The sequence below is a fragment of the Canis lupus genome, chromosome 4, assembly GCF_048164855.1.
Source record: "Canis lupus baileyi chromosome 4, mCanLup2.hap1, whole genome shotgun sequence".
Classification (NCBI taxonomy): domain Eukaryota; kingdom Metazoa; phylum Chordata; class Mammalia; order Carnivora; family Canidae; genus Canis; species Canis lupus.
Genome location: NC_132841.1, coordinates 61,862,743 through 61,886,663, shown reverse-complemented (window position 1 = coordinate 61,886,663; position 23,921 = coordinate 61,862,743). Strand labels below are relative to the sequence as shown.

The following is a 23,921-nucleotide window of genomic DNA, read 5'->3' as shown; positions in this document are numbered from 1 at the left end:
GAATATGGCCAGTAGCTTCTCGAAATTAGAGATCCGCCTTATAATCTTATATTATTCTTAGGCCTGAACATATGGAAGTAGCTTTGGGCAACTTTAAATTTCTTTGGAGTACACACCCATCAGAATGGGTAGATAGAAGGATTGACAATACCTGGTGAGGATACAAAATAACTGGAACTCTTATACTGGTAGAAATCCAACTGGTATACCCACTTCAGAAAAGTGTTTGCCAGTAGTTAGTATACCTGAACATACATATACCTGATGAACCTGAAATTCATTCTACCAATAAAGATTAATATTTCCACCAAAAATATGTGCTAGAAAGTTTGTAGCAGATCCCCAATATCCTCAAAGTGAAAACAGTCGAAAATGTCCAACAACAGAATGGGTGGACTAGTAATGATAGATTCATAATTACATTGCAACAAAAAAGAACAAATTACTGATTCATACAATGTGGATGAATTACACAGGCATGCTGAGTGAAAAGAAATCCTATGTGTAGCTGTTATTCCATGTATATGAAGTTCAAAATCATGCAAAACTAACCTATATCAGCACTGCCCAGGAAGGGACACAAGAGTGTCTTCTGGAGCACTGGAAAGGTTTTACATCTCCATTTTGGGGGTGGTAAGATACAGGTACATACAAATTTATCTAGCTCTACCTATAAGACTTGAGGTGTTACTACAAGCACACGATTAAAATTGAATAAAAAGTTAGAAAAAAGATAAGGTGTTCTGTACAGATAATGTGCACATTATGTTCAATGTAATATAATGTATTCTCATTCAACTCTCAAAAAAGCCATTAGTTTTGTAAATAAGATTCTTTAGAAGTCATAATTGATATCCTAAAAAAATCTGAAACAGAATAGGAAGAAAGAGGGAATAAAAAGTGATAGTAAAAAAAAAAAAAACTAACATTCTTTTTGGGACTTTTTATAGAGCAGACCAAAAAAATATGTTTTATCCAAGGTCGAGGACAACTTTTTAATGTTCAGCTCTTAAAATGTACATAAAAAGGATAATGGTTAACTCCACAGAAATTGTACACTGCCAGTTTGGAAGAGGGAAAAAAAATCCCCAAAGTATCACTGATGCAGGGCAGGAGATGGGGAGAAAAAAAAATCAAGGATGTATACACTTTGTCTACACCTCCATTGATACCATTACATTGAGTCATATGGACTCCTACCAATCAATATAGAAAAATCTAATGCGATTTTTTTTAAAGTACAGTTTATTATGTTTTTATCAGTGCTAATCATCACAGAGGCAAACTCTGAAGCTGTCTGGATTTTGCACACAAGAAGATTGTGGGTTCAGAGTGATTTGTCTTAAGCCAGGTTCCCAGGATTTGGTGTTTTAAGAAATTTGTACAATCTAAATACACACACACACACACACACACACACATGCTCATACAAATAAACTTGAGGACTAATACAGGAATGTCATCTTTTTATTCTGCTAGATAATGACATTTTGAGAGGGACACTATCATTCACTATCATTTCAGAAGGGACCGTATATTCTAACATCTACAAGAAGTTGAAACAATGTTTCAAGTTTAAGTCTGTAGATTTATAATTACTTTGCAATACTTTCTCAATTTTTCCATTTTGCTGTGGACAGGTATTTGGAAAACACCTTAGATCACGCAGGAAATAGGTGGGATATCTAGGAATCAAATACAGAACTTCAAAGTTCTTTTTCTTCTCTGTTGCAACAGTAGGTACAGATTAAGATCATGGACATGTCAGCAACCCTTATAACAACCAAGGCAGTTGTGATGACTCTTCCTCCTGACCCTCAGTTTCCTCAACCACAAGACAGAAATAAAAACTACTACACCTCTCAGGGTTGACAAAAGGGCTAAAGGAAAAGTAGAATCCCACATTAAACACTTCCTGCAGAATCAGAGAGTAAATTCTTTTTTTTTTTTTTAAGATTTTATTTATTTATTCATGAGAGACACAGGCAGAGGGAAAAGTAGGCTCCATGCAGAGAGCCCAACGTGGGATTCGATCCTGGGTCCCCAGAATCAGGCCCTGGGCTGAAGGTGGTGCTAAACTGCTGAGCCACCCAGGCTGCCTGAGAGTAAATTCCCAATAAACATTAATCATCATCATCACAAACTTTATTTCATAACTAACACTGGCTGATTCTATGTACTGTACTAAGTATATTGCTAATATTAATTTATTTAATCAATATCAAAAGCTTTAAAATGCAGGTACCTTTTGACCTTACAACTCTACTTCCAGAATATGATCATAAAGCAGAAACACCCCAGAGGATTAGAAACACTGCATGTAATAATCCCACTTTTAGAGATTTGCCATGCAATCTGCATATTAAAGGCTGTACAAGAAACTTGTTTTACTTTGATGCAGTTTTTAAACTTAGTTGGCACTGGAACTGTTTTTTATAGTAAGACTCATTTAAGTATCACAGAACCAGCACTCCTTACAATACATTAGCAGAAAATATCCAGAATTTATGCATAATATTCATCTCAAAAATGCAACAAACATAAAATATTTAATGAAAAGTGATTAGTCAAGAAAATTGTCAGTATATAATGCAGAAAACTAAATAAGAGAAACTTAAATTTTATATATTCATAGAAGTAAAAAGTAGGTTACAAGAGATCTTCATTATGATGCAGGGCTGAAAATGTCAAATGGTTCTTTCTGAATTACTGGATTACAATTTTCCCCTCACTAGGCATTCCAAACTTCCTTTTACTTTAATATGCTACCAAAATAATCTCAGTCCTTACCTAGGCCAGAATAGGTGTATATATGTGTTAATAGGATTACACTGATTGTCATCAACTGTAAAACCAAAATCCTAATACTGAAGTGCAAATAAAACTTCATTTCTAGGATTGTGTAGTACTAACAACATATACAAACCATGCATCAAAACCAACACTTATTTCCCTCTGAGCTGCTCACAAAATCCAAATGAGATCCCTACATATAAAACCATAAATGATTTCCAAACCAGAAACAAGAAACACATATCTGATATATATATGAGCAACATTTAGTGATCTCACAAACAGAAGTTTCAAAAAGGCTAGGATGTTACAATTTCTATAAAATTATATTTAACATATTGTTAGTATATTCCTTATACATACATGCAAATGTAAAAAATACAAAAACAATACATGAGAATGATACCACTAACTTCAGTATAGAGAAGGGGAGCAGCAGGCTTTAGCTCTAGCCTTAAAGTTTTTTTGTTTTTAAAAAGCAGTTTTTGAGGTTAAAATGGTAAGAGGTTAACAACTGTTAATCAGGGAGGGAGGTACACAGAAGTAGGTTTTATTTTCTGTACTTTTCTGAATATTTGTATTCCAAATACTTGTATTAAAAATAAAACTTTGAAGGAGCTATATTTTGTTTTAGCTCCTGACTCCATGATTAGGAGAATGCTTAAGGAACTGGTACAGTCCTTCTGTGCTTCAATCAATGTTTCTGGCAGGACTCTATAGACTGTCATCTATGAGAGTGAGGCCACAGAAGCAGCTACCCTGTTGAAAAAAAATGCAGGAATCCCTCTTGGGGAGACATGGACACAATTACTCAAGGGAAGTCAGTCCAGAGGTCAGAATAGTGTCCAGCAAATCTGGGTACAAAGGAACTTGATAAATGAGACTGGCCTGCAAATCCAACTTTTCAAATGGTTCCTCTCAAAAGCATGTAGGTGTGTTTGGCATGTAGGTGAGCCAAAAAGCAGAACACCAACGTTTATGCAAAAAGAGTGGAGGAAAGTAGTTAAAGAAATGAAAGCAAAATCCCCGAGTAAACTGGCTCACCTGAAGGCACAAACCCACACAGCTGGCCCAGCAGAACTGGGCTGTCGCTATACTCCTGGGAGGGCTTCTCCCCAGAAACCAGGGGACAGCAATCAAGTGATCCCTTGATTGCCAGCATGGTGTCTGATTCGTGCTGCTCCACTCACTAGTCCTCTCAACAATTATTAGCAGGTAGGCAATACTGATTGCTTCCAGGCATGGGCTTAGAATCCCCCAAGCTAGGCTCATAGCCTAGCCTTGACATTCTACTGGCCAACACACCACCTCACTGAGCCTCAACTTCCCTGTTTTCTAAGGCATTGTGTTCTAAGTCAATAGCATCTGGTCAATAGGACTGATGGGAGGATTAAGTTTGGTGACAGAAATAAACCACTTTGCACTATACTCGGTACACAGTCCCCTCTGTTTCTGGTGGTGGTGATCAAGATAGTCCCAGACTCTGCCGGACGCAGGTGCCAAACTCCGATGGTATCACCCTGGGGCCATTCAAGGGCTATCCACAGGTCTTTAGCACTAGAAGTCAGAACTGGCTACATGATTTTTGAGGCCCAGCGTAAAATGAAAATGTTTGTAAAACATCAAAGATTACGACAGTGGTTACCACGGAGCATTAAACCAGGTGTGGGGCCCTTCGAAACTTCATCCCCCATGGCCACACGCACTTGAAGGCAGCCCTGCTACAAGTAGAAGTGCTCAAACACTTTGTAGACACTTGAAATGAAGGTCAACAAGAACTGAGCTTCCTAGACTCATCCAAACACTGGAAGCATTTGGGTAGATGCCAGGGGGAGAGCCACAGCAGAACTAAAAGGGACTGTAGACTTGAAAATAAAAGCCCACCACTAATTCAATTTGTGAGAAGTTATCAAAGGAAATTGCTGTTTCCTTGTTCTCTGTGATACCCTTACCAGAACTTCCTTAAAAATCTTTCCTTCTTTCCAGTATACCTCAGAAATAAAGTACTTATAGTGAATTTCGGGGGACTTTGCCCAACTGAAATCTGTAAGCAAGAGGCTACTTGGGGCCTAGTGTCTGCTGGGATGGCCTCCCTTCCCCAGGCAGCACGTGGTAAAGGAGCCCAGCAGAAGTCAGATTATCTGACAACTAGGCCCTTGGTCTCAGTGACCTCTTCACAAAAGAACTTGTGACAGGCAAGAAGGTGCCCCTGCAGTGACAGAAGGGGGTTGAAAGAGGTGCCCTAGCAATCCATTTGTGGTCACTTGATGAAACAGGAGATGCTGAAAGTCCATCAACTCAGTGACCAGAGTCAGGACATTGTAGGACAGGAAGCTCAGGACACATTTCTTTATATCCAGTCATTTAGCAAAGCCAAGTCCTTGAGAAGGAGGGGACATCAGTCAGCCTCCTCAAGGCCCCTGGTTTTGTTAGCCTCACTTAAACAGCAGCATAGTATCTATGTGCAATGTAAAAATGTCAATAGTCTCCCAATACCTTCAACACCAGGCTGGAAGGGAAGCCACAACCCCAGCTCTATTATTTGTCAGTATGAACTTGGGTAAAGGACACCATCTCTCTGAGCCTCATTTCAATGCTGTTACGCAGGGAAGCATTTACAAAGTTGTCTGGCACACCATAAGTGCTCAATAAATGTTAACTGACTTACCCTCACAACTCATGCTTAACTCCCTCCACCATACCTAACCCCAGCATGCCAACAAGCACATGCCTTAGGCTCCCAGAGGGCATGTATCATTTCTCCTGTGGGTCTTTTCATAGACTCCCACATCAAGACTTAAGACTGTAGCAAAAGCAGCTGGAGAAAAAGAACTAATGCCTCTACATCAGAGTTCCTGCTTAATGGTACAGACGTTCTTCAAACTTTTTTGCCATGACAAGTCCAGATGGTAGATCTGTGCTTGCATTATTTTAATCTTATAATTAAAAGAATATTTACAGAACTCTCCAATTGTAGTTAAGACAAAAAAATGTTTGGCCTGGTGTTGTAGTCAATTTGACCAGAGTCAGAACATACAACTTATAAATGTTCAGAGTCATTAAGGGTTAAAAATAGCACACTTTAAATTTAACTGAGCACCAGATAAAATCCAAACGTGCCTTCACTCCTCTTCTCAAATAGGCACATTTACAGTTGACTAGTTCTTTGAAGTAGATTATGAGTTTCTGTTCTTGGTCAGTTGGTTTTTATTCTGTAGATGAGCTGGTACTTATGCTGACCTATCCTACCCACTGACACACAATTTTTTTTAAAGATTTTATTTATTTATTTGAGAGAGAGAAAGAGCATAAGCTGGGTGAAGGGCAGAGGGAGAAGCAGGCTCCCCGCTGAGCAAGGAGCTTGACGTGGGGTTCAATCCCGGGCCCCTGAGATTATGATCTGAGCCAAATGCAGATGCTCAACCAACTGAGCCAGCCAGGTGCCTTGACACACAAATATGTATAATGGCAGGTACAGCCTAGGACCAAGAAACTAGGTCAGGTTCACCAATCTATATGGGAAATCAAGAACCCTGGCCTTAAATTCCAAACACAATATACAAATGCAGTGATCATTAGTTAACTATTAGCATCCAAGACTAATCAACCATTTTCAGTTGTCACATTTTCAGTTGTCACGTTTGTCACACTAAAACCCATAACTCTGGGTTTTAGTTCACAATGAAACAAGAACATGTAAAATGAGAAACCTACCAGAAAGCCAGGGGCACACCAGAAGCTGCCCCCTCTCCGATGCACCTTATGATACCTGTCCTGCCACTGACTGACTCCTAGCGCCACCTGCCTGGCAGTCCTACAGCAGGGAGACCTCAGCTGGGAGCTCATCCCTCCAAGACTTTCAGGGCCATGCACAAAGCATGGGTTCCATGAATATCTGTGGAATCAATTACAGATTGTTTTTGATACTTACAAAAATCACATTTTGATATTTTCAAGGATCTTATGACATCTTGCCTGCTGATTACCACTTTAAGTCTATTCCATATACTGGCACTAGTTTAGAAGCTAGCCCAGCATTTACCAGAGAGAAGTCATTAAGGTCTTAAGATAGAAGAATAAGCAATGTAATCATAATACATTAACATTTTATATCTGGAAAAAATGTTTATAAATCCCTTTCCCTCCATTATCTCATTTAATCATCCTAGGCATTACACAAAGCAGACCAAATTTTACTGTTTTGATGGCAGAAGGGGGAAAAGGGTAAAATTCTAACCAATCAACATGAGCTAGGGCAAAAAGAAAAATTTGAAACCGAAAGGAACCTAGAAGTTGATCTAGTCCAACCTTCAAGGAAAACCTGGTAGATGGGTTTCATTACAACTTGATTTTCTCCTACCTTATTCAAAAAGCTCTGCACATGGTCTCACTAGTTCTACCTGTCAAAAGAGAGTGAGGCCAATTCTGCCTGTTGGAACAGTAGCAAAATTTTTACCCATGGACTGGACAGATAAGAATATGGCCTTTAAAGCCCATCATGAAGAAAAGGCGTATGGCCTTCTAAGCCAATTTCCTTAACTGGAAAACATGAGATTTTTATATTTAAATTGCCACCCAGGCTAAAAAGAGTATCTTGATAATCTTGAAGTGTAAAGGATACATTCTGCATTCCCCAGAACAAAACACCTAATCCAAACAGATTTTATCTCATCTCAGTTTAGAAGCTCGTGAGAAAAGTAGTACTGGCCCTCAGTCTCATTCATTCAGTTCAACAAATACTGGACACTGGATGATATTTATTTAGAATTAGCAAACTACCACTATATCCCTGAACTGATTTAAAACCCCTATCTTGAATATTAAGGAGTTACTCTTCTCCCTCACCTTATTGGTCACCTGTAATTGAGGACATTTCTCTTATGAAAAATCAACAGCAACCTTAAAGATCAGCTTCGTCATTTGTTTCAATACCCACAGTCCTATTAAAAGCGGTTAAAAATAGCACTCTACCTTTCTCTCATTTCTTTTCCTTTCTAATTTCTTCCAAATAAAAAAGGTTAAGTGATGACATCCTATCCAAAGAACAATGGATAGACAATACATACACACAGCTCCTTCTTCCAGCTTCCAATAGCAGCAATAAGAAAAGTCAAGCACCGATTAAAAAAAAAAAAGATAGCATACACCAGTATTCCTGTCGAGTACATGGACAAGGAACTCTAGCCCACGAGCTCAGCAAAATCTGAAGAGCCAATCTCATTGTAATGAAAGGAGCATTTTTTTTTTTTTTGCAAGTCAAAGAACTTGAAAATTAACTTATTTTAGAAACAAGATCCCAGATGCAGTCAACAGAATTTATTAAAAACCAATTTCTGGGGGAAATAAAATCAACACCATATAAAGATTATATATAAGCAAATGAGTCAATTTGAAAGGCAAGAAGAGAGGAATGATGTATGGCATTCATTTTTTCAGAGTTAAGAAATACAAAATATTGCCTCTGAAGGGTTGTTTCTTTTAACTGAAATTGGATAGAAAAACTGGCCTTCATGTTTAAGGCTTTTCTTAAATGTTTTCACAAGAGATACTTGGCACACTCATAGAAACTGACTTATTGAAGACCTTTTTTTCTCATCTTCAATGATTAGCCAATGATTTTTACATAACAGTTTCACTACAGTTGAGTTTTTCTTAAAGCTGAACGTAACAAGGTATTTTTTAGTACCAATGCAATAGAGTGTGGGGGCGTGGCAGGTGAAACCCAAAGGCTGTGTCAAATTTGGGGCCCACTGATTTTAACACAAACCTGTTATAAACTGAAAAAGAAATTAATCTGCCTTTAAGGTACCCTAAAAGTCTCACTAACATTCACCAACTTTAGATAATCCAACTAGAAATTAACCAGTTTTCAATCCCCAAACCCCAAATGGTTTGCTGGTTTTGGCACCTCAGCTTTGTGATACTATTTGTAAATTTAAAACTCATCCACTAAAGAAATACATACGGGTATCAGAACCACCAGATTTTAGGAACTACTTAAGTATCCAAAATTAGCTTTCGGTAGTACAGGTAAGGTCACCCTTTCCTATTTGGAATTACCCTCAACAAACTTTGGCTTTGAGTGGACTGCAAAACAAAATCGTAGTATTGTTTCTTATAAGACAGGCTACAAAATAATCAGTTCCTTGACTTAGAAAATCTAAGAAACACTTGACAACTCTTAACCTTCATGGCACTTTGAATTTTAAAGACCACACATAATCAGATAACCTCCTTAACTGGCTCCAGGTGTGGGTGGATAATGTCCCTTTATCACAAAGATAACTGACATCAACAAATGAACAAAACAGAATTTGAGCTCAATTTTTTTTATCTCTGCTCAATTCACAAGGTCATGCATTAACTTCAATCACCATCCTTTCCCCACAAAAAAAAAAAAAAAAAAAAAAAAAAAAAGAACAAAAACAAGCCATTAAGCTTTAGGGGGAAACGTTTCCTTCATAGAAACTATAGAGTGAGTCCAAATACAAGAAAACATTAAAAAACCGTCCTTGCCCAGCGTTTCTTGATCATGAAAGCTTTCACAGTCTTTCTTAGAACAGCATTAAGTTTAATTCCTAGAAGGCACTGGCAAATCTCTGCCAGACCGATCTACAGTAAAACCGACTGCATGTGTCCAACAAGATCACAGAAGGGCCAATGTTCTCAACCAGCTACTGCAACTCCACATAACAGCAGTTTGAGCTGTGACAAGGTAAACCTGGTAATTGTGCATGATCGAACACAGCCAGTGTCAGTGAGCTGCCCCTGGAACACAAACACGCAGCTCTGGGGAAACAGAATTTCTGGAACAATACAGGATGCTTGCATAATTCCATAAAAACACGAGTGCATTATTAAAACCACGTTCAGCCCCCAGCATCGTGCTGACACTTCGCACCTAAACTTCTCAGCACAAGCCTGGCCTAAAAACACGGCTTGGGATCCAGGGTTAAAAGCCACATGCGCCCAGGACAGGAACAGTGGGACAATGCCTGCCCCTAGCCAGTCCCAACCAGGCTGCGATGTAGTTTAGCCCCGTCTACTTTACGGTAATGTGCTTTTAAACCCTGGCCGCGACCGAGGTCACAGCGTTAGAGACCTAATAACAACCAAATGACCGGGGCTGCCGGGCACTTAGTGAGCCATTCTGGTTATGGCTCTTTAATAGTACCTGGAGTTCTGCTAGAGGGAGAGCCGAAAACTCCAGCCTCCCCGGAAAGAAAAGTCCTTCGCGGGGAGCGCAGGGGGAAGCCAGGAGCCGGGTCGCGGGCAGAGGACGCCCCGCCGCCCCGCCGCCCCGCCGCCGCCGCCCCGTCTCGCCCGCGCCCCCAGCGCGCCCCTCTCCCCGCCGCGAGGTGGCCGGGGCCGCACCTCTACCTGTCAGCTCCACCACCCCCGCCGCCCCGCCGGGTCCCCGCACCGCCCCACGGCAGGCTGCAGGAGAAAAGAACCCCAAAGGCATCCCATCCCAAAGAAAGAAAGCAAAAAAGGCTGCTCCTCCAGGCGGAGGGACATCGGGCACGTCGGGTTCCGAGCAGCGACACGCCACCCCGGCCCCGCACCTACCAGATAATCCATGTACAGAAACGCCTCAGTTATCCGGAGATCAGACATCCGGCAGCCTAAAGCATCCGGAACGGCTCCGAACCCGGAAAAAAAAAAAAAAAAAAAAAAAAGGCAGCTTCTTCGGCTGCGAGCGAGCAGCCCCTGGAAAAGCCAGCAACGACGAAAATAGCCGAGAGCGGCCGAGCAGCCGAAGATGACACCAGGGGCGCGGCGATTGGCCGGGCGGGCGGGCGGAAGGAAAGGAGAGCGCTCATTGGCTGCGGTGCCTATAAAAGGCAGGCCGCGGCGGGCGGCGGCGGAGAAGCGCGGGAGCGGCAGGGGCGCTGGTTCCTGTGAGGCGGCCGGAGGGCGGGGGCGGCGGCGCAGGCGGAAGAGCGAGCCGGGAAGAGCGGAAAATCGGCCGGTGCTGCAGGAGCCCGGGGCCTGCGCGCTTCCGCAGCCGCCCGCCGGGCCGGGCGGAGCGGCGCAGAACTGTGCTCCCGGGCGGGAAAGCCCTGGCGGCCCCTCCTGTCCCCCGGTAGGAAGCGAGCCCTGAGGCGGGAGGCGTGGTGGCGGCCGCCGCGCCCCTTAACGCCGCTCTCCGGGGTGATTTCCCGCGGGCTCTGCGGCCTCGAGAAAGCACCTGAGGGGGCGCCTCAGGAACGTGCTGTGCGCGGGCGGCCCCGCCCCTCAGCCCCTCAGCCCCTCAGCCGGCGTGAACCTTCGACCCGGACAGCTCCAGCCCGGCGTCCCTCAGGGTACACAGGGGCTTAGGACACAGCCCGAGGGACCCCGGGAGCCCCCCTAGAACGCCAGGCTGCCCTCCGGTCTCACGGGCCACCACGTGAAGGGAAGAGGGGAGGGACGCGGTAGCCGACCTCCAGCCCCGGAAAGCGGCTCCCGGGGCTTCGCGTGCTCGGAGTCCAAGGACTCCGAGCACAAACCCGTCGCCCCGAAAGGAAATGAGCCACCGAGCGAGCAGCTCCCCGCCGCGACCCATGTGATCTAGTCCTGTGGGCCGCCGTCCCGGCCAAGAGGTAAGAGCTCAAGCAGGGGCACTGGAGACTTAAGTTATTTACCAGGAAACGCACAAGACATTGGCATTTCGTTGTTATCCGTGAAGGGGCCAAGAATCCGTCAAGAACCCAGATTTAAAAACAAAACCCACCCTGAGCGTTCCTGTATTTTAAGATTCGGGCCGGACCACCCCCCCCCTCCCCCAGTGCCAGACCTACCAGCTGAGGCTCCCATGACTGAGGTACCAGCGCCACGCCACCCCCCACATAGTTGGAGAAGGAAGCGATCGCTCTCGCCCGCAGTATTAGGTCTTCCATAGAATAACGTTTAAGAGTGAAACTTCTTCAACTGAAATCTTCCTGCAGAGAACTGCCTGACCGTATAAACATTTTAGGGGTTGCATTTTTTATTTTCCCCCTAACTTAGCACCTCCCCCCACCCCACCCCCCACACACACTTTTTTCTTTTTTTTTTAATCTTAAAGAATGCATTTCCAGGGACCCCTGGGTGGCTCAGAAGTTGGGCGTCTGACTTCGGCTCAGGGCGCGATCCTAAGGTCCTGGGATCGAGTCCCTGCAAGGAGCCTGATTCTCCCTCTGCCTGTGTTTCATGACTAAATCTTTCAAAAAAAAAAAAAAAAAAGAGTGGATTTCCGTACTTTAAGTTTACCTGCAGCTGCCAAGCAATGGAATTCACCCTAGGGATCCCTGGGTGGCTCAGTGGTTTAGCACCTGCCTTTGGCCCAGGGCATGATCCTGGAGTCCCGGGATCAAATCCCACATCAGGCTCCCTGTATGGAGCCTGCTTCTCCCTCTGCCTGTGTCTCTGCCTCTCTGTCTCTCTCTCTCATGAATAAATAAAATCTTAAAAAAAAAAAAAAAAAAAAAAGGAATTCACCCTAAATATGCAGGCGTGCAGCCCCTCACAGGGAGCTTCATTCAGGTTAGTGAGCCCTGTGATTTGAGGTAATGAAACTGTTACATCAACTAGACTTTGAAGATTCCTGTGGCCGGAGGATTTTTTTGAACTAACTAAAGGACAAATATACACTTAGTACAGAACTTGACTTTGTTGATCAAAGATTTATACACAAAGTTGTGTAAATTAAACCTCTGTGGAAATTTCAATGACTTGCCTGTACAGGGGCTAACTTGACTCCATTGCATTAACCCATTGGATTCAACTTTGATTGACTTACCAGAATGAATGCCAAGAACACACAGATTTAGAAGAGATTTTGACCTGGATTGTAAAGTGATGAGCTTCCCTAAACATACAGCACAATTGGTTGAAACGGACTACAGAAGTTGCAATAATCTCAAATCTGCCAGCAAAATAATTCAAATAGACCAGAAATCTTTTGGGTTTGGGTTTTTTTTTTTTTCCTTTCCATTAATAAGCATGTTGCAAATATAGGGCTTGAGTCAGTGAAGAGACACTTTTGGTCCATTGTCTTACTAATAATTGAGGTCTTAACTATTGCCAGTCAGACTCATGAACAGCCTATTTCTGACAGTGGGGAAAATAACCACTCAGGTGCAGCTGGCTTCTGCCTTCCTTTAAAGCTAACTATAAAGAATCCTCAACAGAAGTTCATTTAGTTAAATATGATCCATCCTACTTTTAGGAATGAGTAAATGGGCTCAAAGCAGGGAGATGAAAAAAATTTACTTCAAGTTACAAATTTTGCATCAATGGATTCACCATATTCCACACTATTTGTATATTAATTCTGACACCAAGGAAAACCTGTGTTAGAATTTTTTTAATACATCAAAGCAGCAATGTACAGAATACTATGGAAAGAGGCCAGATGTCCATCAACAGATGGATGGATAAAGAAGATGTGGTATATATACACAATGGAATATTACTCAGCCATCAAAAAAAATTAATATCTGCATCAACGTGGATGGAACTAGAGGGTATTATATGCTAAGCAAAATAAGTCAGAGAAGGAATTTATCATATAATTTCACCCACAAGTGAAATTTGGGAACAAAATAGAGGATCACAGGAGAAGGGAGGGAAAAATTAAATCAGAGAGGGAGACAAACCATAAGACTCTTAACTATAGGAAACAAACTGAGAGTTGCTGGAAGGCAAGGGAGGAATGAGGTAACTAAGTGATGAGCATTAAGGAGGACATGTGATATAATGAGCACTGGGTTATTACATGCAATTGATGAACCACTGAACTCTTCTTCTGAAACTAACATGTTAATTGAATTTAAATAAAAATTTTAAATCCTGTGTTACCTTTTGGAAAAGAATCTTCAAAAACCTTAAACTTCAGAACTCCATATGGAGCACATTTTTCCAGTTAGATGTTAGCTTCTTTCAAAGGTGTATACACATCCCAGGAGACAAACTTGATTAATTGGTATGATCAGATACCATACTACCCACATGTGAAGTTGCATTCTTAGCTGATGGTTGTTGCTACTGGGTAGTCACCCAATATGTGCTTTATAAAGCATGGGGAGGTTAGAATGCATTCACTTCACCATACGCCAGTTAACAGACTACGGTCTTGAATAAGGCGTGATCTATTAATATAGCCCTGCCTTTGCTCTCAGTAAAAGGAATGACCCACTTTCAGACACCTAACATGTATAAACCCATGAGGCAATTGCATTACCACACAGATTTTGAGAAAAGAGGCTGTCACTGTTGCCTGTCAAAAGCAAGGAGAAATTCTTTTGACAGTCTATAGTCTACAATTCTATGAAGATTGCTGACTAGCTGGATTTAGAGGAAACTTTGTTGAAGTGTCACTTCTGGGGAACAAATGCATTTTGCAACTTGGTCTTCCAAATTCTATCCGGAAAATAACAACATATAATGACTATTTCCATCTACTGTTTTTTGCTGTTTGTTGTTGATGTTAAGAATATAGTCTTTACTAGTTTTGTATCATGCACTCACTTTACATAAACATCATATCCTGAAATTTCATAAATGTTTCATGACTATGTAAAGCTCTACTATATAAACATACTATGATAAATTCCTTATTAGATACTATTGTAAATATTGCAGTGAATATTTGCTTATAGGATTATTCACATCTCATACGAATGATTAATATTCTAGAAATGATTATTGGTACAAAGGGTATGAGCTTTTTTAATACTCGTTTTTATACTAGCTTAGAGTCTTTCCCCTGCTACCAAATCCAAAGTAGGAAATGTTCTTCCTCATTCTTACTTTGAGTATATGCATTAATAGCAGAGAGATAGTGTCTTTCATTAGAAAGACTCAAACTATGGACATTTTTTCGGAAATGGCGGTATCCGCTGAATTCTGCAGAAGTCATTGAGCACTTTGCCTATTTACTGTCTCCAATAACTTCTAGGACCTGAAAATGTTTTCTTCAGTCCTGCTCTTCTTGTTCCAGGTGGCCATCCTGACACCCACCCCCAACCACCTCTGATTTACCCTAGTCTCCTCCTCTGCTTCCTACATTTGAACAAAGTACTATTATGTCCTAGAAAATGAACCTCCTATGAAGCTGCTAACAGAACTTGATTCATAAATGAAAGAGGTTAGAAGTCTGAATTAAGAGGATTTTTTTGTTCCTGCTAGGTGGCCTACAAAACTAGAGGGAACCCTAGCTGTAATGATAGGATTCTTGCAACTAGAAACTTTTAAGTCTTAAACATCTCCATGTCAGCTTAAATTTGTTTTCTCTCCAGCAAGTTGATATTAAATCCCACATATTAATTTTTAAAGATTAGTAGCCATCCATCAATCATGAACATTTGCCACTACTTTAACTACATGAGGTTGGGTGGATCATTTGTTTCTTCCAGGGTTCTTTTTATTCAGCTATAGAGTTGAACTAATTAAGGACCCTTTGGGACGTAGGAATCTATATTCCTGGTTGGGGAGCAAGGACTTTTCTAAACAGAACTCCCTTCTTCCAGAAAGAATTTATTGGGCCTTGGAGTATGAAAGCAAGACAAGACATTTAAAATCAAGACCCACCTCTTAAAGTGGTAAATATATGAGAAAGAGATAACTAGACCTCATGAACAAAACTACCCAAGCACCAAATATTAAGAAGCTAGGTCAATCCATCTCAATATCTACCCAGGATCAACACAGTACTGTGTTGCTGATTAGTTTCCTATTGGCACTGTGATAAATTACCACACACTTAAAGACATAAGACAAATTTATTCTCTTCTAGTTCTGCAAGCTAGAAGTCCTGAGCCTTGTGGGGCTAAAAAAGTAAGGCACTGGCAGGGCTGGTGCCTTCTAGAGATCCCAAAGGGAGAGCTCTTTAGCTCTTCCAGCAAACAGCTGGCTGTTTGCATTTCCTGGCTTTTGACCATATCACTCCAGTCTCTGCATCTGTGGTCACGTTGCCTTCTCTTCTATAGTCCAACCTCTTCCTGCTTCCGTCTTATATGGGGACTTGTGATTGTATTTAGGGCCAACCCAGATAATCCAGGATGATCTCCCTGCCTCAAAATTCTTGATTTATCACATCTACAAAGTCACTTTTGCCATATAAGGTAACGTTCACAAGTTCTACGAATTAAGACCTGATATCTTTGGAGCCATTATCTAACCTAACACCTTGATCTTATGATATACAGGAAAAGCAAATATTTCCATGGAAATCCAAAGTGACAAGCTCGATTTACTAATGCCTAAGGAATGAGGTAAACTCCCAGTTTCAGAAAGAATTAAAACTTGGTGATGCAGCCCCAGGGTACTCTAATTATATTCAGACAGTTTATAATTCTATTTAGTTCTCAACTAGCATTTGAGTTTTTCTTCCCCTATTCATACTTAAAACAAAAAAACACCTTGAGGATTCACAGGATTTAAATGAGGATTTCACTCATTTAAAGTATACAGTTCAGTGCTTTGTGTATTTACAGACTTGTGCAACTATCATTTTTAGAACTTTTTTTTAAAGATTTGAGAGAGAGAATGAGCATAAGCAGCAGAAGGAGAGACACTCTGGAGCAGATTCATGCTCAGCAAAAAGCCTGATACAGGCTGGATCTCAGGACCCCGACTGAGATCATGACCTTGAACCAAAACCAAGAGTCAGATACTTAACCGACTGTGCCACCCAGGCACCCCTAGAATATCACCTCGAAAAGAAACCCTGAGGGCAGCCTGGGTGGCTCAGCGGTTTAGCACGGCCTTCAGCCCAGGGCCTGATCCTGGAGACCCAGGATCGAGTCCTATGTCGGGCTCCCTGCTTCTCCCTCTGCCTGTGTCTCTGCCTCTCTGTGTGTGTGTGTCTCACATGAATAAATAAATAAAATCTTTTTAAAAGGAAAAAAAAAGAAACCTTGAATCTTTGAGCTATCACTCTACACCCCCTACCTTCACCCTCAGCCCTAGAAAACCACTAGCCCACTTTCTCAAGAGACTTCTGTTCTAGACTATTATATGAGGGAAATCCTATGGTATGTGGTCTTTGGAGTTTGAGCTCTTCCACTTTGCATAGTGTTTAAGTTTCATCCATGTCATAGCGTATACATTCCTTTCTATGGCCAGATAATATTCCATTGTATGGACATAATGCATTTTGTTCATCCATCATCTATTGATGGACATTTGGATGGTTTATATCTCTAAGCATTTTTTAAATCATGTCCCTCTACTTTTCTCTTTTGCTCAGAACAGTATTAGCTTTTTCTTCAAATCTCTTCCTCTTCCTTTATTGTCCATATGTAAACTTTCTTCATAGTTTTGTTCTAGAGCAGTTGGTCTAAATATGAATAGTATTTCTTTCAACTTTAACTTCGTTCTTTTAAAATTTTGTTTCCCATGGTCTGATTAGTCCTTCACTCCGCAAATTCTTGAACATTAGCTTTTTTCTATTATGTTCTTATTCCTATTCTAGGACATAAAAGGATAGATTTCTGAACATATTTTAACTGTGTTGTGTTCACAGTGTTTTTGAACCTTCTGCAAGATGAAAAGTCTGAATCGCTTTATCCTACATGACAGGAAATAGTACATTAAATTCCTTGGAAGTCTGAATAACCAAGAATCTAAGCCCTACTTGATATTTAAAAGATCAGGATGGTAAACCAGAAGAATCAGCTACATACCTTTGTGAAGTGCTTATTGCTCCTTGACAGGGATTTATTTCAAGAAGTTGAGGGGGGGTGGGGGGTGGGGAATGCCCTTTGGAAAATAAAGGTGCTTTGGAGGCTGAGAACTATATATGGTCAGTCGCTTACTCATATTGAAAGATCAATTTTGACTTTAATAACCAAACCTTAAAAACCAATTCACATTGTATTATAAATCTGTTCTAACAAAAAATGCTTATAAGAGGTCCTTCGTGCACCCAAAAATCAATGAAACATACCTTAAAGCATGGAGCCCTAGGCAATGAAAGGTAAGTATTAATTCCCCAGGACCCTAATAATTTACAAAGATCTAGCCATTTCTTTTATTTTAAAAGCTAGAACTTATCAACTCTCTGTAAGAGAAACCGACAGGACTTCCCTAGTACCTGCGACCTGAAGAGCTCAGTGATTGCTTTTACAGTCTCACAGTTGATAACCCACATCATTCTTTTTATAGGGAATATATGATTTTCACACATCCCCCCCCCCCCCCCCAGAATTCCTTCTTTTCTCAGCTGACTTTGTAGGAACTACAGATTTCATGTTGTACGTTAGGGTCTTCAGAAAGCAAATGCTCAGAGTTAGGAGAGCAAAAGGTTTATTAAGAATTTGCAACTGTGAGAGCTGCAGGACTTGTGGTGGGGACACAGCAGAGATTATACACAGCTGACAAAGTCCCTACCAGTCTTAGGGGGAACTACAGAGTGAACGTTGCCCATTAGGGGAGTTTGTGTTGGGCAGAAATGGCTAGGTTATTATAGTACTAACATCTCACTCCATCACTGGTTGATGGCAACCCCAAGAAAATTTCAGGACAAGCAGGACCTGGGCTTGAAGGCTGAAGTAGAGCCTGAAGGAGCTGATAGCTGAAGATCTTCAGCTAATCATACTGCAAGTGAGTAGAGTCCTCTTGAATGCTGCATCTCCATGTCAGCCTGTCAAAACTCTGTCATGTGTCAGAACTTCAACAGCCTGGCTCACGTATAGCTCTTGAACCATTTATTTAATTTTAAAGATTTGAGAGAGAGTGCGTGAGCCAAGAGAGCACAAGCAGGGGGGAGATGCACCTGGTCCTCAGAGCTGGGAGAGATGGAAGACACAAAATAGCTGTAAGTCCTTAAAATGCACACTTGAGCCCATGGATATGCCTCACTTCATAAAGCCAGGTGACTACCTAAAAGGCCAGAGTGAAGCTTAACCCCTGAGATTAAAGAGGGCTTGACATCAGGGATACCAGATGAAACAAAGGCAAAGAGAAAATTCAGTAGAGCTGGAATAAAGCAGAGGAAACCACCCAAAAAGATAAAGTTGAGCAAAGACCATTAGAATATCAGCTTCGAAGTCTAATACCCAACTTGTTTCTCCCGAACAAGGAGAAACGATAGCAACAGTGGAAAGACAAAAGAGAAGCGACAGCAATGGTGAAAAGAAATTATCAAGTAATTTTAGCAAACGTTCCACAACCCAAAACTATGTACTTCCAGACCAAAAAGACCACAAGTGTCCAGAACAGTGACACATTACCAAAAGGAACAACCACTTAAAAGCCTTCCTATAGAAGCACCACTCCAGACAGATTCACTATCAAATTTTATCAAATACTATAGGAACAAAAAATTCTAACCTTAAAACTATTCCAGAGTCAGTCTCTTCTAAGGCCTCAGTCGTTACCTTGCAGATGGCTACCTCTTGCTATGCCCTGAGGTGGCCTCTCCTCTATATACCCTAGCTATCTCCCTGGCCTCACCTCTCCTTATAAAGGCTCCAGTCAGGTTGGCTTAGGGCCCACCCCAACAGGTTTTAACTTAATTACCTCTTTAAAGGCCCCGCCTCCATATTTACAGTCAGAAGTACTGGGAGTTAGAGCTTGAACCCATCCATAACTTTGGGAATGGGAAGATGAAACTCATCCCATAACAACATTCACTGGTGGCAATCTGAGGATAAAAAGGAATTTATTCAGAGTGATGAAGGATATCAACAAAAACATACAGTAAACCTATTCTGTGAGGAAACATTTAAAAGCCTTTGGTCAGAGAATAAACTGGTGGTTGCCAGAGGGGAGGGTGGGGGTGAAGGGATGGGAGGAATAGAAGAAGGAGAGTAAGAGGTACAAACCTCCAGTTATAAAATAAGTCACAAGGATGTAATGTATAGCATAGGGAATACAATCAATAATATTGTAATAATTTTCTCTGGTGATCGATGGTAACTAGACTTATCATAGTGATCATGTCACAATGTATAAGAAAACGGAATCACCATTTTGTACCCCTGAAACTAATATAATATTACATGTCACTTATGATTCCATTTTTTTAAAATCCTTTGCTTTAAAGTCAAAGGGTCCAAAAAAGCAATGACTAATTTATATCACCACAATCACATGCCATGAGACAGCTAGTTTATAGAAGTCTGATCCAGTTAGCTAAACACTTAAGATCAAGCTTTGGCAACAGAAAGACCTAAGTTTCAAGGTACTTTATTAGCTATGTGACCTTGAGAAGGATATTTAACCTCTGAGACTCTGTTTCCCCACTTTTGAAATGGAAATAAAATATAGGTAACTGCCTACAAGTTGTTGTGAAGATTAAATACAATTTGGGGAACTCTTGAGTACTGGCTGTTATTCTTCTACGTCCTGAAAGCTTTGTCAGGGGCATTGTGTATTTCAACTATCATGCCTTTGACTTAGTTTGGAGAAGGGGAAGAATTTTGCTTCCACCACCGCCACCATTACCTAGGATCTCAGGAAAATAACTCAACTTTGGAATTACAGTGTCATTTTTTAAAAGTTGATGAAATGAAATAAACAAAGCAAAAGGCTAAACCGAAGAGCAGTGAAAAGACGAGATGGCTTTTGTCGATTGTTCTTTAGCTTTTACCAGTGTGGCTCAAAATAAAATCAAAAGAATTTGTAAGCTGGGCAGTCCAGTAAAAGCAGGCTGGCTTTGTGAGCCACTAAGCTCTACATTTTGTGCCATCTACGTGAAAGCAGTCAAGTATATCAGGAAACCCTCTGCTGCAGCTAAAGTGAGTGATTAACCACTAAATTTCTCAAACACATTTTATTTGGATGTGTGACTCATTGGCCCTCTTCCACTAGTGAAAACCACATCTGCACTCCCATCAGGTGAACAAAAGCCTGTGTGCTACAGAGTGGACACAAGACTATGTCTCTATGTGACAGGATGCCCATGTATAGAAGTATAGGGTCACTGCACTTTGTAGCAGAAACAGCTGCTATGAGCACACATGTTGAGGTAGAGTGCTCATTCTGTCAAAGTGAAATAACCAATAAGTTACTACAAGAAAGATCTGTGTTAGAAGAACTGCTTTTCATTCTAAACTCATAGCCACTTGTTTTGATAAAGGTTCTCCATCTAACATATATTTTTAATAATGTCTAGACCTCTAGATTAAATGTTCCAGAACACATGCAATGTATCAAGATGATTGACTTATCAGAGAAAAATATTTGTCTCATTTCAATAATCTCATTGGTCCCAAATTTTTAGGACAAATTTAGAAAGAAAGGAAGAAAAGTAGTAAATGTTACCTGGTCCATAATAGTATAGAATCTTATTCATCAATTTTAAGTGAGAACTCTGTTTATAGCTTTTTGAATAGTATTAGATTCCACATGTAATAACTCTTTGACAAGCAGGCTAGAGGCTCAGATAACTCAGTCATGTCGTAGCATGATTAACAATTTTATTTTTCCATAGAGGTAGACTTCAATAGGTCAACCATTCATTTACTTATGATATTGAAATGATATGCAAACTCTTATTCAAAATTAAGAAATTGAATATTGCATTGTTTCTCTCAGCCTCAATATTCCTCTGAAAAATAATTAACAGTTATTAAATATTTGCTTATTATGACTAGAGGGAGAAGAAGTGGGCCTTTGTTTCTTTCCTCAAATCTCTCAAGAAAAGACTACAATTACTGAGTGTATGGAGGAATAGGTGTAAGGTATAAGTGATATTGTTTGTAGGGTATTTTATGGCACAAAGCAATAACAAAATATTCAGTTTTCAGGATATGAAAGGTCATTTTGTGAAAATTATTTGACATAACACCATCCTAAGCTGGATAAATTACTCTCAAAATGTTTAAGAAGTGAAGCAATGAAACACATGTGACAACACAAGCCTATTTTTATATAGGAAAGCTTCTATTGAGGAATATTCTTATTACAGACAAAGGCTTTTATCTTAAGTCTAGGATGAGATAGTTGGTCATTTTAAGGTATGTTTTTTATATTTTATAGAGATGGGAGAGTGATAGTCTCCTCAAGTCTTACTTTTCCTTTGGTATTTCAATTTGAGTTACTAAAATTTCCTGTTATTTTGAGTAGAATACACTATAGGCTGCCAGTAAACAAAACTTTGTATCATTGTCTAAATTCTAAAACAGAAATGGACACTGCTGGGTCAGGGGACCCAGAGGGCGGAAATGCTGTTTTGTATCACATCAAAAGCGATAAGCTAAATTTTACAAAGGACTAAAACATCCCTTGCATTGAGAAAACAAAGAAGGACAAGAATGACTTGTTTAAACATGCAAGTTGATACTGAATGATGTCCCAGCCTTCACAGATCACGGATATAACCCTTGAGAAAGAAACTGAAATCTGTTCATAGATGAAGTAGATCCTGCTTTTGTAAGGGACAATTCGGGCCATAGTGCATTTTTAGTAAATTAACAGATGTTTCTGATAAATCTGTAACTCAGAAGGGTTCATCATGCTCATTGTGTTTGACAAGCACAAAATTAAGCAAGTTAAATCAGTCCCAAGGAAAGAAAAATGCTGTGTAGACAATCCATCAAATGACCAAAATCTAGAGTAATCCCTTTAGGGAGCAAATGCATATACTACTTGAATGTACTTTCTGCTCAGAAAAGATTTCACTTGGAAGAACCACAGGTTTACGATTTTCTATAACATTTTGACAGTTTCAATCCCATACTTCATAAAATCGGGTGGCTTAATAATTGATGACTAAATTTGCATCAGATTCATAACAGACTAATTAGGAGAAAACAATAATTAAATATTAAGATGTGCTATATGATTCATGCTCTGGCTTGCTGTGGGCTCACAAGAATTTACTCCTCTGCTCCCGAGGGGATGCAGAATATCTTGGATTCTGGAGACAAATTTCATGTAAGTTCAAACTCACATTCCACCCTTAATTGGCTGAGTGACTTTGGACAAGTTATTTAATTTCTCCATGTCTTAATTTCCTCATCCGCAAAATGCCGATAATAGAACCTACTCCCATAGAATTGCTTGGATTAAATTAGTTAATACATGCAAAGCTGTATAACATTAAGAATGACATCTGGCATATAGCCCTCCAAGCAATTTTTATACCTACTACTGTTAAGGATCCTAGCAGAAGGGCAATTAAGGTCTAGACTGTACAACAAAATTAAACACTACTGAGTCCTAGAATCCAAACTTAGGGAAAGAGGGGGACATAGAAGGCATTGAGATAGAGGACTTGGTTTAAAGGAGGGGATGGGACATTCTAAGTGACTAGAAATGGCAGGACTGAGCATGGCCTTTAAGGAAGAACCAGCCTTACTGGAGTGGGAGAATAAGGTTGTGAGAACACCTTGACCAGATAAGATATGGCAAGTTGATAAGGCTTAAATTCCATTGCTGAGGATATCAAACTCTAAGAGGAACCTATTCTAGTTTCCTCGGGAATTTTTTTAGAAATACTGTTGGTTTCTAGAAAAATAGGACAGAATGTAGGGGAAGAATCTAGAATCAGATACTCAGTTTAAAGGTATTGAGGCCCACCTAGGAATAGGTAGGTGAGGTTCTGGATGAGGTTCTGGACCAGGGTAATAGGCATGAGTAGAGGAGGAAGGAAATTACTAAGGCAAAATCAGGAAGTGGTTAAGCGATTAGACATGTGGGCAATGGACAGGGGAGGGTAAGACCACTCCAGAATTTTGAGGATGCTTAGGCTACTATTGTAAATAGAGGAGATAAAGCAGTATTAAGTAGATGGTAGGACATACTCTGTTAAAGAATACAAAGGGAGTTTAGGATCTGGCCTTGTCCTGCATATCTGAAGGTTTCTAAATGCCACTCGGAGTGAGAGAAGAGAGTCAAGACTTCTGAGTATTGCAAGAGCATCTCCTGTGCACTGGAGTGCTACTCAATGTAGCTGTTGGTCTTTAGAACTACCTGAAGGACTCACAGCTCCTGAGTGCTGACACAAGGCAGGACAAGAGCTACAAATGGTGAATGCTTTGAAGATACTCCCATAGCTTTCAAGTACGCAAGACAGTATTGTTAACTACTACTAGCATTATAAAAGCTCACTCTGACTTTGATAGGATCACTGTTCAAGGATCCCCAAGTCTGGAGCAGATGAAGATAAGGGAGGGCTGGAGTTTTCTAAGAGTGTCCTAGTTGAATCATCTGTC

General features: G+C 40.7%; 2 protein-coding genes across 6 annotated transcripts in view; one reads left to right on the top strand and one right to left on the bottom strand.

Annotated features, from left to right (window-relative positions):
• ARL15 (ARF like GTPase 15) overlaps positions 1 to 10,534 on the bottom strand; it is a 398,154-nt gene extending 387,620 nt beyond the window's left edge. Inside the window, exon 1 of one of the 2 annotated variants that reach the window (XM_072824625.1) lies at positions 10,363 to 10,534. In XM_072824625.1, the coding sequence (XP_072680726.1) occupies positions 10,363 to 10,410 (48 nt within the window). In that variant the 5' untranslated portion in view covers positions 10,411 to 10,534. The remainder of the gene's footprint in view (positions 1 to 10,362) is intronic. The other variant, XM_072824624.1, reaches the window with a different exon arrangement.
• The window catches only part of HSPB3 (heat shock protein family B (small) member 3), a 135,793-nt gene continuing 121,517 nt past the window's right edge, over positions 9,646 to 23,921 (top strand). Inside the window, exons 1-2 of one of the 4 annotated variants that reach the window (XR_012030128.1) lie at positions 9,646 to 11,378; positions 17,285 to 17,980. The gene's annotated coding sequence lies outside the window, so the exon portion shown is untranslated. Of the gene's footprint in view, positions 11,379 to 11,842; positions 14,321 to 17,284; positions 17,981 to 23,921 lie in introns of those variants that run through there. The other 3 variants (XR_012030129.1, XR_012030123.1, XR_012030120.1) reach the window with 3 other exon arrangements.